The 15,169-nt window shown below is 39.5% G+C and overlaps 1 protein-coding gene across 2 annotated transcripts in view; it reads left to right on the top strand.

Annotated features, from left to right (window-relative positions):
• The window catches only part of CSMD3 (CUB and Sushi multiple domains 3), a 1,215,628-nt gene that overhangs the window by 186,777 nt on the left and 1,013,682 nt on the right, over positions 1 to 15,169 (top strand). For both annotated transcript variants that reach the window (XM_073330296.2, XM_073330291.2), the window contains exon 3: positions 14,320 to 14,432. In XM_073330296.2, coding sequence (XP_073186397.1) covers positions 14,320 to 14,432 — 113 coding nt within the window. The remainder of the gene's footprint in view (positions 1 to 14,319; positions 14,433 to 15,169) is intronic.

Raw genomic sequence — 15,169 nt, forward strand, 5'->3', positions numbered from 1 at the left:
CCGTTATCCTTGGACTGGCCGCTACCACCACCAAACTAATACTGGTTACTGGGGAAGAGCTGTTTGGACGCGTCCTTCCCCCCAAAATACTTCCCAAAATCTTGCACCCCACTTCCTGGACAAGGTTTGGTAAAAAGCCTCACCAATTTGCTTAGGTGACTACAGATCCAGACCCTTGGATCTTAAGAACAATGAACAAGCCTCCCAACCCTTGCACCCCCCCTTTCCTGGGAAATGTTGGATAAAAAGCCTCACCAATTTGCATAGGTGACCACAGACCCAAACCCTTGGATCTGAGAACAATGAAAAAGCATTCAGTGTTTTACAAGAAGACTTTTAATAAAAAATAGAAGTAAATAGAAATAAAGAAATCCCCCCTGTAAAATCAGGATGGTAGATATCTTACAGGGTAATTAGATTCAAAAACATAGAGAACCCCTCTAGGCAAAACCTTAAGTTACAAAAAAGATACACAGACAGAAATAGTTATTCTATTCAGCACAATTCTTTTCTCAGCCATTTAAAGAAATCATAACCTAACACATACCTAGCTAGATTACTTACTAAAAGTTCTAAGACTCCATTCCTGTTCTGTCCCCGGCCAAGACGACTACAGACAGACACAGACCCTTTGTTTCTCTCCCTCCTCCCAGCTTTTGAAAGTATCTTGTCTCCTCATTGGTCATTTTGGTCAGGTGCCAGCGAGGTTACCTTTAGCTTCTTAACCCTTTACAGGTGAGAGGAGCTTTCCCCTGGCCAGGAGGGATTTCAAAGGGGTTTACCCTTCCCTTTATATTTATGACACAGGGTTAAAAAAAGAACTAGATAGATTCATGGAGATAGATCCATCAATGGCAATTAACCTGGATGGGCAGGGATGGTGTCACTAGCCTCTTTTTGCCAGAAGCTGGGAATGGGCGACAGGGGATAGATCACTTCATGATTATCTGTTCTGTTCATTCCCTCTGGGGCACCTGCCATTGGCCACTGTTGGATGTGGGCTAGATGGATCTTTGATCTGACCCAGTATAGCCATTCTTATGACCTTATAGGGCTTGCAGTCACAGGTAAAACATTTTGTTTGTACACTGATGAGATCAAATATGTAAATTCAGGGAAAGAGAATAAATGTGGAATAACATACTATTGACTTTTTTGGGAGTGTAACTACATTTGAAGGGATCTGTGGGGATTATTTTATTGCTTTTGTTGATCACTAGAAATGCAATCATTTCAGATTCCTTCATTTGGTTAATGGCCTTTGTTTTGTTATGCTTACCATTTTCAAGACTCTGTTCAATGCCAAATAACCGCTCTTTTGAAATCAAGTTAAAACTTAACTTGGTTGGACTTTCACATAGTTTTGTTTTTCATTTTTAAGACACAAGGTACAATAAACCAACAGGTAGAGACAATTTACTCCACCACCTTTCCAGATAGTGCAGCATTTTCCCCTATAGCACAGAATTTTTCCCTGTCCCACATTTTCTATAACATTATTGAAGCCCCACTGAGGTCAATGGAAAGATTCACACTGACTTCAGCTATCTTTAGGTCAGCCCCCTAGTGCATTGTCCAGTCCCCTAGTAAAAAATGTCCCCAGTGAAGACTGTTTTCTTTTAAAAATCTATAAATGGAATGCATAATAAAAAAAAAATTGTACAAGGCTGGCAGAGAGCTCTGTATTAATATCAAAATAAGTTTTAAAAGGATCATACATTTAGTAAAAATACCAAACGCTTTCCTAGCTCTTTTAGTCTTCTTCTGAGTGAACAATTACCAGCAGCCTGAGGGCAGCAAGATAATACTGTCATCTTATTTACATCATTGTAATCTAATGTCAACAATTTATCTAGTAGCATTTTGCAATGACAAATCAGACTGTTTCCCATCATTTTAGCTTTGGACTTTTGAAGAGATTGCTCTAATTTGATCCTGCAGTTAGAAGTGCATCTTTCCTTAAGGGCTAATGAGTTTAGAGTCCAGTTTTGTAGCTGGATGTTTACTTGACATGCAATTAGATGTTTATTCCCATATCTATAGCACCTTCTAGAAAACCATTCTTGATGAATCTTCAGATCCAATAATCCAGAGTCACCTGCCATTTCAAGCAGAGCACACATAATAAAAAATGCTCTTGGACCACTGTTTTTAGCTTTTGAGTCTCCTGTTCCCAGATAGAAAAGCAGCCTGAGGCCAGCTACTCTACTGTGGTTTGTGTGTGTTCCTGACTCTTCGGTGTACACAGAAGGATATTAACACATAAGAAGAACAGTCACAATCAGTGCATTTTCCTTCCTGTATGAGGTCTTTCATAGAATCATAGAATCATAGAATATCAGGGTTGGAAGGGACCCCAGAAGGTCATCTAGTCCAACCCCCTGCTCAAAGCAGGACCAATTCCCAGTTAAATCATCCCAGCCAGGGCTTTGTCAAGCCTGACCTTAAAAACCTCTAAGGAAGGAGATTCTACCACCTCCCTAGGTAACGCATTCCAGTGTTTCACCACCCTCTTAGTGAAAAAGTTTTTCCTAATATCCAATCTAAACCTCCCCCACTGCAACTTGAGACCATTACTCCTCGTTCTGTCATCTGCTGCCATTGAGAACAGTCTAGAGCCATCCTCTTTGGAACCCCCTTTCAGGTAGTTGAAAGCAGCTATCAAATCCCCCCTCATTCTTCTCTTCTGCAGGCTAAACAATCCCAGCTCCCTCAGCCTCTCCTCATAACTCATGTGTTCCAGTCCCCTAATAATTTTTGTTGCCCTTCGCTGGACTCTCTCCAATTTATCCACATCCTTCTTGAAGTGTGGGGCCCAAAACTGGACACAGTACTCCAGATGAGGCCCCACCAATGTCGAATAGAGGGGAACGATCACGTCCCTCGATCTGCTCGCTGTACCCCTACTTATACATCCCAAAATGCCACTGACCTTCTTGGCAACAAGGGCACACTGCTGACTCATATCCAGCTTCTCGTCCACTCTCACCCCTAGGTCCTTTTCCGCAGAACTGCTGCCTAGCCATTCGGTCCCTAGTCTGTAGCTGTGCATTGGGTTCTTCCGTCCTAAGTGCAGGACCCTGCACTTATCCTTATTGAACCTCATCAGATTTCTTTTGGCCCAATCCTCCAATTTGTCTAGGTCCTTCTGTATCCTATCCCTCCCCTCCAGCGTATCTACCACTCCCCCCAGTTTAGTATCATCCGCAAATTTGCTGAGAGTGCAATCCACACCATCCTCCAGATCATTTATGAAGATATTGAACAAAACCAGCCCCAGGACCAACCCTTGGGGCACTCCACTTGATACTGGCTGCCAACTAGACATGGAGCCATTGATCACTACCCGTTGAGCCCGACAATCTAGCCAGCTTTCTACCCACCTTATAGTGCATTCATCCAGCCCATACTTCCTTAACTTGCTGACAAGAATACTGTGGGAGACCGTGTCAAAAGCTTTGCTAAAGTCAAGAAACAGTACATCCACTGCTTTCCCTTCATCCACAGAACCAGTAATCTCATCATAAAAGGCGATTAGATTAGTCAGGCATGATCTTCCCTTGGTGAATCCATGCTGGCTGTTCCTGATCACTTTCCTCTCATGCAAGTGCTTCAGGATTGATTCTTTGAGGACCTGCTCCATGATTTTTCCAGGGACTGAGGTGAGGCTGACTGGCCTGTAGTTCCCAGGATCCTACTTCTTCCCTTTTTTAAAGATTGGCACTACATTAGCCTTTTTCCAGTCATCCGGGACTTCCCCGGTTCGCCACGAGTTTTCAAAGATAATGGCCAAAGGCTCTGCAATCACAGCCGCCAATTCCTTCAGCACTCTCGGATGCAACTCGTCCGGCCCCATGGACTTGTGCACGTCCAGCTTTTCTAAATAGTCCCTAACCACCTCTATCTCCACAGAGGGCTGGCCATCTCTTCCCCATTTTGTGATGCCCAGCGCAGCAGTCTGGGAGCTGACCTTGTTAGTGAAAACAGAGGCAAAAAAAGCATTGAGTACATTAGCTTTTTCCACATCCTCTGTCACTAGGTTGCCTCCCTCATTCAGTAAGGGGCCCACACATTCCTTGGCTTTCTTCTTGTTGCCAACATACCTGAAGAAACCCTTCTTGTTACTCTTGACATCTCTGGCTAGCTGCAGCTCCAGGTGCGATTTGGCCCTCCTGATATCATTCCTACATGCCCGAGCAATATTTTTATACTCTTCCCTGGTCATATGTCCAACCTTCCACTTCTTGTAAGCTTCTTTTTTATGTTTAAGATCCTCTAGGATTTCACCATTAAGCCAAGCTGGTCGCCTGCCATATTTACTATTCTTTCGACTCATCGGGATGGTTTGTCCCTGTAACCTCAACAGGGATTCCTTGAAATACAGCCAGCTCTCCTTTCTGCAACTGTACCTTCAAAGAAAAAATAATAGTGCAATAACTTTGAATTACTGATGCAAAGCAAAACAATCACTGCTATAGATTTCCTGAGGATTTTTTTATTGAAAATTCTTAATATATTTTAATTAATAGTGATAAAAAATATTTGAGAGCACCTATAAATACACAAAAAGTATTAATCAGTAAATCCCAATTTGACCCACTATGTAGTAAATTACTGATGAGCGGACTGCTAGCAAGATAAACTCTTTATTATGAACAAGAACTAGGTACAGCAATGAAGTAATAAAACTGCCTACTACTCTACATTGCTGCAGACTGCAACTGCCCTGTCGTGGGCTTCCTTGTTTCTGCCCTAGCAGGAAACATCCCAGGAAACCAAAAACAGCATCTACAGTGTACAGGAAGTGTGGCAGCTATACAGTTCTTGAAATGACTTACCCTGTATCACACAGTGCACAGCCTGAACACCCAGGGAAAGATGGGGTCAAGGAATCCTCCTTATATCAAGGAGCTGCTCCATAACCCTTCCCCAGTTCAGGATTAGAGCAGCTTCTGCATGCCTGTAACCCAAACATAGCCAGGAAACGGACAATGGCTCTGTCCTTTCACCAGTGCACTGCCCTACACTCATATCCCCACTGCACAGCAACACACAGGGAGACCAAAGACAGCTGGTTCTCACAGTGTCCAGGATGTGAAGGTGTTTTGTGATGGTTCCTCTAATCCAGCCTATCCCCAGGGATTGGAACCATATCAGTTCATTTATGAGCAGGGGCCTCTGCAGAATGGACCAATCCTTCTTAATTTTTGTTACATACAGTTTCATAGAATTTGTAATCTATTTCTCTGAGTGTATTTCACAGTTGATGCACTGCCAGGTCATAGCTGATGTGCTTCATGGTCTTATGGTAGAAAATTCCCTTTGGAATTTGGGGATTGATTTTCTATTCTGAGTTCCTTAGCTGCCTGTTTTGTTTTTCATTTAGATTCCATCCTGCGGTTGTATTTTGTGTGTATCAAAGGTATTTCATAAGAAGTTGGTTGCTTCCCACTGAGGCTTCAACTACTTCAATCTGTTCAGGAGAAAAGAGAATGACTCTCACCTCTCTTTTGAATTCTGGTTTTAGTTTTAGTGTGATAAGCGGCAGATTCCAAGGACACTAATAGAAGTGTTTTGTTTCATTTCTCCCTCAGGTTCTGTGACATGCTGGCCAGAGTTTTTGGGGGAAGGGAGAGGCAAATGGAAAGTTTTTGTTTATTAATTGGTTATAAAACATTGTGTAGGTTATTTTTAAAGATATCTGTATCCTAGATCCTATTTTAGGCCCAAATCCTACAAGTAGGCCCAGGCTGACAGACACTTGCACCTGAGAAAGGCCCCATTGACTGTGATGGGGTTGTATGTGGGGGGATCAGAACCTTGGATAGTAAGCACCTAGTTAGCCTATAGAGCTCTAGTTCATTGTAGGTGGAGGTGAGGAACATGAAGGGACTGTACAGCACTGAATATGTGGTCAGAATTGGAGTAACAGTAATAGTGTTGCTCTGATTAGGCCCAAATGCTTTTTGGAAGGTGCTGAGGGGAGTTGGGTGAAATTTGTCTGAAAATTTTTGTCACTGAAAATGCAGAGTCAGGTCACCTGAAACATTTAGAGAATATGTGTCGATTTTATTGATTTGTTTCTGTCAAAAGAAAAAGAAACATTTTAAATGGAAACATTTCATTTCAACATTTTTGAAATGAAACATTTTGAGTATTTTTAATAACACCATCTTTTTCTTTAGAAATTATCTTCAATTTTATTTTATGTTTTAAAGCTCAAAAATGAAACTTTTTGTGCTGCATCAAATGAAGCATTTTGTCTGAAACAATTTATTTTCCCCTGACTTTTTTGGAATTGTCAGCAAACTGAAAAATCAGATATTTGCTCAGAGTTAGTGCTTGGTGCTCTCAGCTCCAAAAGCTAAGGTGCTGAGTACCATGCAGGACCAGGCCCATTAGGAGTAATATGTCTTCTTGGAATCACCTAGTAACCCAGAGTTTGCTTTCCTTTTGAGCATTGCAGGGAAGAGTCTTCCAGTCTCTCCCCTTCTTTCCCCACACTCCCCTGTAAAGACCCATGTCTGGCTGACAAATACAGCAAATGAGGAACTAAAATTGGTCCCCTCCACTTCTGTACTTCCCTGATCAATTAAACTAGTGATATCCCCAGAGTGGCAAAAACATCTATAGCATCTAAAATCCTGAGTTTCCCCGGAAACAAAGAAGCTTCTTTTTGGTCTAACTACACTTAAATGCTGCTTTATTTTCCAAAGGTTCTCCTCATAATAAAGAAAGCAGGTAAATAAGTGGGGTGAAAAATAGACTTGTCAGATTTTCAGCAAAGAGATCATTAGGCCACCCTGCTGTTTTTATGGTTTTATTTATGATTACACACTGTGGTACAGGAAATTACTACTGTAGAAAAACTTGTTTACCTACCCTTTTGTAATAGGCAGATGAACAGTAGACTCCAATTGCAAAGTATGAATGGTATATGGCAGGCTACCAAAGCAGCTGCTAGCCATTATGTAAGGAAATTGTCCCATAGCATACATGCTCTATGAGTCACAAGGTGCATTTTGTTGTCATGGTAAATCCACCTGTTTTGCTCAGTAGTTGTGTAAAACCTAGGGGGAAATACATTTTTTAAGTGGCATGCATGTTTTCAGTGCAGTGTTACCCATCCCTAGCTCTCTGTGGATGTGGAGGAGCAACAAAGGGATATTCATAATGTAAATGACTAAGTGTAACTTTTCCCCCTCATACTGGTCCAGGTAAATGAAAGTGTGGTATCACAAAAACACAAGCTCCTGGTTCTATTGAAATTGTGTTTCCTGAGGCCTCATAGTTTTGTATCCAAATAGTGCCTGAAGTGAAATTGTATCTTCTCATTATACAAATCTCTTAATTCCACAAGGTACAAGATTGCATCTTTGGTATATCTTTAGGCAAATGATTTTCTCTGGAAGGACTGTCAACTTTTTACTCTGTATGATAAAATATCAGAACACGTGTAAGCTGTGCCCAGGTTTCAGTTTAGTCCCAGTTCTCTCTCTCTCAGTGCTTGAGTGTCCAGACTTAATTTTATGTTGTGTGTTAACTATTTTACAGAAAGAGGTCCAAATGTCCAATAGGCAACTGCACAATACACTCAATTCAGATAGATGCAGGAGGTCAGCAATGCTGACAAGACATCAGTGGGTAGAGATGTGCACATCTGTTCCACTAAGCATGTAAATGCCAACCTACACTTTTACAAACTTTTACTGTTACAGAAATCTCTCAAATGTACCGAACTCAATCTTCCTTGATCCAGTGATTCCTACAGAAGGCAGAGGATGGCTGCAAATGAAAGTATGATGATACTCTAGACCTGAAGCAGAAATGAACGTGCTTCATTTTTTCTAATGACTGGTTTCAGCCTTTTGTGAACACTGGCTCTTGACTGCTATGGTTTCTTGCTACAGGAGCCAGTGCTCCTGCTTGCTGCATCTCTACATGTACTTACAAGGTTTGAACACTGGCGCTCTAACCATTTCCTTATACCATTATCCATCATCATCTGAAAAAGTAGCAAGGCCTTATCAAGAAACAGCAGCCAGAATGCTTCAGAACAATGAAATCACAAAGGGTTGAAACTACAGTAAAACCTTCTTTGATACAAATAGAATGTGAGATATGAAACTAATTTTGATAAGCATGGGCTCAGAAAAAACTGTGAATATGGGGTTTTTCACTATATTTAATGCATAGTGGATATTGACTTTGGGAGATAAATTATTATTTTGCATAAATATCCCACCTCAAGACTCATTTCTGCCATGTTAACTAATGTTGGCTGGGGATGGAACAGGTGGAGATAGCTGTTGTATTTTTTGTTTTGTTTTCAGATTTTTAAAAAAATTGGAACCACCAAGCCTGTATAACTGTGAGCTCTTAATACTGTTTGCTAACCTGACTCCTCTCTGTTTTCTCCTTGTTGATTGTTACACTTGCTTGTTATGCGTTGTTTTCAATGAAAGAGTAAGCTCTTTCAGGTAGTGTCTGTGTCTGTCTATGGTTTTGTACAGCACCTAGTACAATGGGGCTGTGATCCTAATTGTGGCCTTTGTAACACAATACAAATAATAATCAGAAAGTTGTTTAGATAACTAACATTCAAAGAAAGTTTCACATCAGTTGGTTACTTTTGTTATTCAAAGCAGTGTGCGTATTACAGAATATAGTAATTACTTCTTGGCTATGCCAAATACTGTTACTAAGTGATCTGTTAAGAACATGTAATTGCATGTTTATTAATCGGAAACCCTCATGAAGTTACTATGTAACTTCAAAGAAAGAAAAAAGAGAGAGAGAGAAAGAACGTGATATCCCATATAATTTCAAACCCTGGAATGCCAATTAAACAATGAGAAGAAACAGGCAGCACATTTCTGATCAGCTATTGCATAAGGGTCGTGATAAAAGGAAGAAGGGTGGAAGTAAAATTACTTAATCAGCCAGGACCAATAACTACCTAAGGCGCAGGAGTCACAAAAGGAATTAGGTGCTTAGCCACTGAACTCTGTGGGCACCTACATTCATTCAGTGCTTAAATTTGTACAGTAAAAGTTTCCTAGGTACCTATGTTTCTACATCTGAACATGCACTGCAGTCCCACACCAGATGTCTGGATGCCCAAGTCACAGAGAGATAGGCATTCCTCTGCCAAACTCACCTGTGGGGCCTGATCCAGTAGATGTGCTCAGACACTGTCTACCAGATTGATGCCCTGTAGGTGAGCTTGCACAAAATGGCCAAGAGCAGCAGCCCCTCATATGTTTTTTAGTCCAGTGCTTGAGGTACTCACCTCAGATATGGTAGACCACCAGTTCAAGTCCCCCCTCCACCGAAAGGGAGAGAAGGCATTTCAACAGGGTTCTGCCACCTCTGAGGTAAGTGCCCTAACCACAGGCTATTCTGAGGTGGGGCTCCTTCAGTCTCTCCTGTTGAAGCTGATCTGCTGTGGATAAATACAGAATCATTGCAGCACGGGGACTGGATCTTGGGGCTCCCGCCTCAGCTAAGGGCTCTAACCAGCAGGCTATACAGTCATTTTCATACTTGCTCTTTTTCTAGTCCGATGGCCTTTTAAAATGATTTATCCAAAGTGGAAGAGCTTCAAAGGCAGAGACTGATGGAGTTCCCCATCACAATATTGTACAGCCTAGTAGTCAGGGCACTTACCTGAGAGATGGCAGATCCCTGTTTAAATTCCTTTTCTCCCTCAGGTGGAGGAGGGACTTGAATTGGGATCTCCCATATCACAGGTAAGTACCTAACTACTAGGCTAAAAGTTGAGGGAGGTTGTCTTCCACGCACCCTCAGCACCAACCTCTTGCCAAAACAGCATAGGTGCCTAATGCAGCGGAGGGTTTGCAGCTGAGAATTCCAAGCGGAAGGAAGTGCCTCTCTGCACCCCTGATTTAGGGGACTGTCTCTGAGAAAAGGGCTGGTTTAACACACACCGCATTGACTAGCTTAGGCAAGGAGCCGCTTAGCATGCTGGTTTTGTTAACCCCATTCTGAGGCACCTATTGCTCCCCATTAATTATATAGGGAATCCGAGGTGCTGAACTCAGACTTTGAGAATCCTAATGTTTTTCTAGACACCTAAAAGATAGGTGCCACAATGCTCACCATCATCATACCTAAATTACTTAGCCTGAAATGCATTGGGGATGTAATGCAAGCCTTATTGGTTACTGCCCATATAAACATGTATATGTACATGTACTCCTCATAAAGTTATAATAGGACAAATTTCCTAATTATGAACTACTTATTCATAAATAAATAATTTATTCATAATAAACAACCTTTATTTGCTGGACATTATAAACATGTGACTGAAATCACTGTCTGTAGAAACAGGAGGCTCCAATTGTATGTGCCATTTAATTTCAAAGTAAGGAATTATTTTTATTAGGAGTACTGGCTTGGGTTGTCTAGTTTTATAAGTTGGTAAGTATAGTTTGTAAGAGTGTGGCACTTATTGATTAGGCATGTATTTACTGTCTTATGCATGTGAATAAATTATAAATTAACATGAACTTATTGGTTTTTATTCATGTTTTTGGTGTAATCAAGTTGAGCATTTTGATTAGCTGTAGTCTTTCTAGAACAAACATTTTATGTATGTGTATTTTTAGTTGCATCAATGCAGGCAACAGTTAACAAAGAAGATTAAACAAGCTAAAATATATGGTCCCTTCCCCAGGGAGTTTACAATTTAAACTGACTAGACCAAAAAAACCCAGAACTTAACTCACAAGAAAATGCGAGAGGGAGGAGAGAATTCATAGTCACTAAACCTCTTCTCTCAGCACAAACAGAAAAATTAAGCCTCTGTCATCACCCACAAAGCCTCCCAGCACCGCTGTCATCATCAGCAAAGCAAACAACCTACATTAAATACCCATGTAAATAAACCCCCAGTCCTTTCCTCTCACCAAAACTTCCCTTCCACACACACATATTTATATATATATATACCCATCCAAAAGATATCTCCAAAAAGATAATGAAAAGCAAGATGCTTATAGAGTAGCTCTGCTGCCTACTTAGCATAAATGCATTTAAAATTACTTTTTTCTTTTATATATGTTTCTTTTATTTCTGTTTAATTTCTTGTCTATTGTAACTCTTCAATCTTGAATAACATTCACATTAAAATAAAAACCTAACATTGCTAAAAAAAGTAATAATTATTCAGTTCTTTTCTTTTAAACTTCATGTAATTGTTTTTTGCATTTTTCTAAGTTAAAATAACGCAGTAAAGTAACTTTTTTTTTATAATTAGGTATAAATAGCTATCTAAGGCAAAGCCTTTCCATATAAAGTCGTATTATTTTTTGTTACTGTTGTTATGGTTATAATAAATTAGTGCCTTAACCTATTTTACCATTTTTGTCTTATGACAATATTGGACCTGTTTGAATGGTCAATCAACCAATTATTTTTGGAATGGTCAAATGCCCAACCATAAGCAACACTCCCTCATCACATGACTGTTAGTCCTATCATGACCAAAATTAGTGTGTGTTCCCTTCCTATTTTTGAGCTGTTTTAACTATGGATCTAGCCCAGGCAGAAGATTAAAGAGAAAGTGTCCCTTGGGGGAAAATTGAATTGATTCTTTACCAAATTACAGTCACAGATGAAGCAGCAATCAAGACATCTCTAATTAAATGCCCTTCAGAATACAGAGTAGCTAGTCACCAGAGAACATTACAAAATTAACTATAGTATCTAGAGTAGATAGCTCTCAACATCAGTATAATTGGTACACTTTGTAGAACTCATGGAGTAATGCCTTAAGGTTAAAAAAAAGGAGAAATCACATTACTGATATCCTACCTATACTTATTACACAGTACAACTTGTGAAAAATAGAGAAGAATGGTTAGTACCTTCAAACCCTGACCGTTAGCATTCTAGATTTTCCATCAATTTCAAGCTCCCGCTTATAAGAATGGAATTACTGATAATGATTAAACTCTACATATTTCGCATTTTATGAGTAAGTGTGTGACTGAATTTCTATACTAGCAGCAGAAAATGTATTAGTTATTGAGACGCCATGGTATTTGTACTGCTTCAATCAAGACCAAACTGAAAATGCTATGATGTGATGTTTTTTCATATCTGTTTTTTTTCCAGGAAACAAAACCCACACCTTCATTAATAATTCACGTGTTTTCCTTAAAAAATATCAAAATATCTTTTTTCTCACTTTTGTAATGGAAAGAATGCTTAGTAGCTGTGTTGCTGTTCAGCAATCTACTGGCTCCCGAAACACATCTTTATCGACCCAGCAAGATCATCTCTCCACATTATCTGCTGTTTTCTTCTTTAGTCTTTCTGAAGAACAAAAGTTATGAAATAATTTAAAATATGTCTAGTCAGAGGAAAAGGAACCTCCACAGACATCAATTTAAAAATAGAAGCAAAATATTGAGTGTGCCGTTCTCCTATAATGAGGTCTGGATCTGTTCCTGGGAGGCACTGCACACTCCTGATTGGGGCTGAGAGTTCTCAGCACCCATCATTTGCAATGTGTGTTTAGTTATTAGGTTGGGAGTCCCTTTTGTTTTGGGTTTGCTGTGTTACATTTTATATTAAATGTATACATTTTCCCAGAAACACGATGGACACCAGTATGAAAAAAAAATAGGGAAAATGTCCCCCAGTGAAATGGAAAGAAAGAAAAAAAACCATATATTTAAACAAAATAAAATAATAATGGGTCAGCCATAAAACCACAAAAGTAATGAAATTCTAAGTTGAGGCTTAAAATAAACTATTAATTTATCACAATTTTCAGATAAAAAGTCTGAGTTGACAGAAAAATTATACACTGTAACTTTGAGATCAGTAATGTCAAGCTTTGTTAGGTCAACAAATTCTAGAGCAGAGCCCTTTGCCCCTGCCACAGAAATTGTCCTGCTGGCAGCTCCCAGGCAGCTCCTGAGAGATTCTGGTGAGAGCATACTGGCTGACCTTATCTGCTGTGGAAGCGATTTCAGAGGAAGGAATTCTCTCAAGTAACTAGGATACAAATTATAACACATTTTAAAAGAAATCAATTTCCATATTTGAATTGTACCTGCACTTGTAAGAAATGGGTAGCTAGTTCAATCTATGGAGTATTTGCATAACTTGCGCCTTTTGTTCCATCCATTAAGTGGTTAGGCTGCAAATGCTGCACCAGGGGAAGAAGCTGAAGGGTAGCCCCATATAGGGAGTATTACAGTTTTATGAAGCCACAAGTACATTGATTTACAGGCAAAGTCAATACCAAAGAGAAATTCCACAGTTGTCACACCAAGCACAGATGAAAATGGATACTTTTAGCCACTGAAGCCACCTCTGTCTGGAGAAATTGGGGGACCAACTGTAACCTTAGTATTGCAAACTTCACTGATGAATACTGAGCATGTGTCCTCAATCGTGTCCATCAAATTCCCTAGCTAATTCCATCAGCCAGCCAACATCACTTTTGTCCTTTGCGATTTGAACCTTGGTGAATTTACTCTACTACAAATCCCAGTATCAACGAGGCACTTGGAAAGCAAGATGCTGCAACACCTGAGTCAGATGAAATGGAGATGCTGGACTGAATGTCAAACTGTCTTCCACAGCTGCCTGTTGTGTATATACGGTTGTGACAAAAAACAAAAACAAACAAACAAACAAACCCAAAAAACACCACAGCTGGAAAACCCTGCAAGAGAGCCTTTTGAGTGGATGAGTAATTACTCAACACTACCCTCTGGGATCTCTCTGTGAATTTAAAACAAAACCGTCTAAGCAATTCTTCCCACAATTAATAGGCACTACAGTAGACTTAAGAAAAACACTTCTGTGAGGTTAAGGTACATGCCGTAAATTATCCTAACATCCCACATTTAAGTGAACCCTTCCGTTTTTGTGTGTAAAACTGTATGCTGCATAAAACTCCTTGGATAAACACCATCTAACATAAGATCTCACATAACTATCTATAAAACACATAATATAAAAAATACTGGGACAGATCCTTAGCTGGTGTAAATCTGGCATGTTTGTATAGTTTCTACAGTATTAATGTCTTTCTTTATGTACAATCTTCTTGAGCTGACCTACCTCACCTGTGCCAGGCTACATAAATGCCAGTTGGACAGCTTCCTTATGATATTTTAGAAAACCAATTTCACAAATAATATACACTGTATATTCTGTTCTTTTATATAGATTGTCTGTCTTATGATGGAAATTTGTAGTGAGCAATAAGTTTGAAACAGTACAGTTGCATTTTTATAGATAATTAACCATGATTTATGCTTATATTTTTAGGTTAACAGGATTTCATCTTCCTCCACCTGTGACTAGTACAAAGTCTGTGTTTTCACTGCGTTTGACAAGTGACTTTGCAGTTAGCGCCCATGGGTTTAAAGTATACTATGAAGGTAAGAGAACACGATTAAACACTCTTCTTAACAACAGGATTTGAAAGTTTTACCTCATCCCTATATATATAACAGGGCTCAAATGTGACTTTTGCTAGTTGGATTGAACCAGGTACATTTATTAAAAGGTTTAAAAATTTGCTTCTAGTGGAACCTTTCAATTGTATACCAAGGTTTGTCATAAAAATCAAAGGTTTTAAATACTCCATAATAAATTCCTTATCTTGCCCCAAAACTGATTGATTTCCCATATTATTTTTCAATCTTACTGTCTTACTGTCTGATAGTTGTGGCATTAACATTTTGGAAAAAAGTATTACATACACTTTTAATGACTGTAATCTTTAGTATTTTCAAAGTTTGTTAGTCCAAAAAATACCAAGTATCAAAGATTTTCTGATCCTAGCTGAATATTTATTTGTGTACTATAAACAAGAACATGTGTAGTAACTAAAGGCAAGGTTCTGGCACCCATACAAACATTGAGTATGGTCATGTTCCGCAAAAGGTCAACTTGAAATCAATTATGCACAATGAAAAGAGGCTAGCTGTGATTTTTTCCCCCCATCTGATTTCAGTATATGAAGAAGGGTAATCGAGGATACAAGTTTATTCCAGCATCTAAATGCTTGCTGGGTCCCTGGAGCAGAACCAAAGTTTCTGGTTTTACTGTTTATATAAGAGAGGTGATGGCTAAGTTCTGAGCTGCTGTCAGTGCTGCCATCAAGAGTCCCTGT

The sequence above is a fragment of the Lepidochelys kempii genome, chromosome 2 (genome assembly GCF_965140285.1).
Source record: "Lepidochelys kempii isolate rLepKem1 chromosome 2, rLepKem1.hap1, whole genome shotgun sequence".
Taxonomy (NCBI): Eukaryota; Metazoa; Chordata; order Testudines; family Cheloniidae; genus Lepidochelys; species Lepidochelys kempii.